This window comes from Protobothrops mucrosquamatus, unplaced genomic scaffold (assembly GCF_001527695.2).
Source record: "Protobothrops mucrosquamatus isolate PMUCROS unplaced genomic scaffold, P.Mucros_1.0 scaffold_66, whole genome shotgun sequence".
Classification (NCBI taxonomy): Eukaryota; Metazoa; Chordata; class Lepidosauria; order Squamata; family Viperidae; genus Protobothrops; species Protobothrops mucrosquamatus.
The window spans coordinates 472,821-475,044 of NW_015386142.1; the positions used below are offsets into that span (position 1 = coordinate 472,821).

At 36.2% G+C, this 2,224-nt stretch overlaps 1 protein-coding gene across 1 annotated transcript in view; it reads right to left on the reverse strand.

The window, feature by feature from the left end:
- The window catches only part of ACAT1 (acetyl-CoA acetyltransferase 1), a gene marked incomplete in the record, with an annotated part of 17,238 nt that overhangs the window by 5,690 nt on the left and 9,324 nt on the right, over positions 1-2,224 (reverse strand). The window contains 3 exon segments of the mRNA XM_015813026.1: positions 219-314; positions 787-937; positions 1,220-1,363. Coding sequence (XP_015668512.1) covers positions 219-314; positions 787-937; positions 1,220-1,363 — 391 coding nt within the window.

Genomic DNA, 2,224 nt, shown 5'->3' on the forward strand with positions numbered 1-2,224 from the left:
GGCAAAGGGCAGGGCAGTAGCCCTCCAACAATTCCAGTCTCTCCTGTGGCCCCTTGGGAAAATTAATTGCCCACCCCGATCTCCATGCTCACTTTGAATTGAAAATGATCTGACGGCACATAATTAATCAATCAGAAATGCAGGTATATAAAATTAAAATGCAAATAATCAAATCTGAAATAAATTTTAGCACATTAAAAATGGATATCAAAACTTACCATTTTCTTTTTGGAAAACCGCCTTCAATTTTGGAACTTTACTAAAGTCAACACGCTTATATTCCTCATCTTCTTTAACCTCTGCGTCTGGTTTCCCTAAAGTAAGATTCTGATTAGTAAAAAAAAGATTTGAAATTTTGACCTCAAAGTCCAATCCAGCACTGCAAAGTGCTGTCAGTGACCTGCTGGGTTTTAAAATTTTCTTATTTTTCCAAAGGACAGCTGAACATAGAAGGATCTTTTGCGTCATCTCATTTCTTGCACTTTCCATCTCATGTTCCATTGCTCTAGTCTAGCTAGCGTATGAGTGGATTGATTTAAGTCAAGGCACTGAAATCATCAATAGAAAATTCTGATTTAAATTATGTTTTACTTATAATTCTTCAAATATTTATTAATGCTGGAGATCAGTCAAATAAGTCAATTAACTGCATTGAAGATAATTTTAAAAGCCGTTAAAAACAATTAAAGTCCTTTTATCCATTCTACCTCTACTATATTGGATTTCACATTCGGAAAATGAAGCATGCCACGTGTGGAGAAGGTATTGTATATTAATCCATACTACCTTTCTGAGAAATAGTGACAGGCACAATTTCCTTTGCAAATATGCCAGAATTCCAACCTTCCTTGCTTTGGGTATAGGACTTTATAGCGTAAGTATCTTGATCTTCCCGTGATATAGAAAATTTCTTAGCAGTATTCTCAGCACAACTACCCTGGGGACAATGAAAAAATTAGGAAAGATAAGATACACTTTGTAAAGTGTACAGATCATTTATATATCCCATGCTTCATATAATTCACTTTTATAGTGCATGTTCCTTTCTGGGCAAGGTACCATTCTACAAGATGCAGTTCTGCCCAGCCATACTCTGGGCCAGCAGGATTGGAAAAAACTACCTGCAAATAAAGTATAGTGACTTGTTTTTATTCAAAAAAAGATTCAAAAGTATTTAATAGTTTAAAATGAAATATAGTCGCAAGACGTTAGTGCTTACCATGTGGATCTTGTTGTAAACATCTGTCAAGCCATCTTTGACAATCAAATCTTCAAGCTTTACTCCTCCATAAGGGGTTGTTCCTCTGGTCATTGTGTAGGGGACATTTGACATGCTTTCCATCCCACCAGCTACCATCACATCCTGTTCAGAAAATTTTACAGCTGCTTAGTACGCATACATGCATACACACATACACATATATGCATGGGTGTAACAATGTGGAAAAAAGATACTTGGAACTGAATCCAGTGGTACACTTCCACCACCAGAAATATTTCCAATACACAGCAGAAAGGGGGAACACGCCACTTCCAGATTACTCCAGAGGTCCCTCAACCTTATGCAAAAGATTTTGAGGTTGCTGAGACTGAAAAGGACCTAAATAAAGAGCCCACTGCACTAACAGAAGTCTACGAGTGCAAGGAAGGATTTAAGTTTTGTATCCCCTTGCAGGCAAAAACTGGAAGACATATATTAAAATTATCTTGTGCATACATGCATACATGTAAAAAAAACACTAAGACTTATTTTATTTTACTGCAATATTTTTTTAAAAAATGCAGATAAAACAATATACAAAAACTATACCAAAATAAAAAACAGAAGTACCAAATAAACAGAAAAAAATCTAAAAAGCACCTAAACATATAAAATGGTAATTTATTTACCAACAAAGTATCAAATTGTACATAAAATGTTGTCAATTCTTCTAAATTATGAAATGCTAAAATATTTTTCATTATTTGATTAGTAATAAAAATAGCCTTTCCAAAAAAGGATAAATTACACATTTTTTTTAAATTCAGTCACCAACATAGGGGGTAGAAGTACTTGTTGATTATATACCTGGCTCCCTGCTATGTATCAACGGCCCTGCCTGAGCTGGCCGACGTAATAGCCGGGGTGGCGGTTGAGACCCCCAGACTTATAGTTATGGGGGATTTCAATCTGCCATCGGCGGGCGAAACGTCGGCGACGGCTCGGGAGTTCTTGGCCTCCATG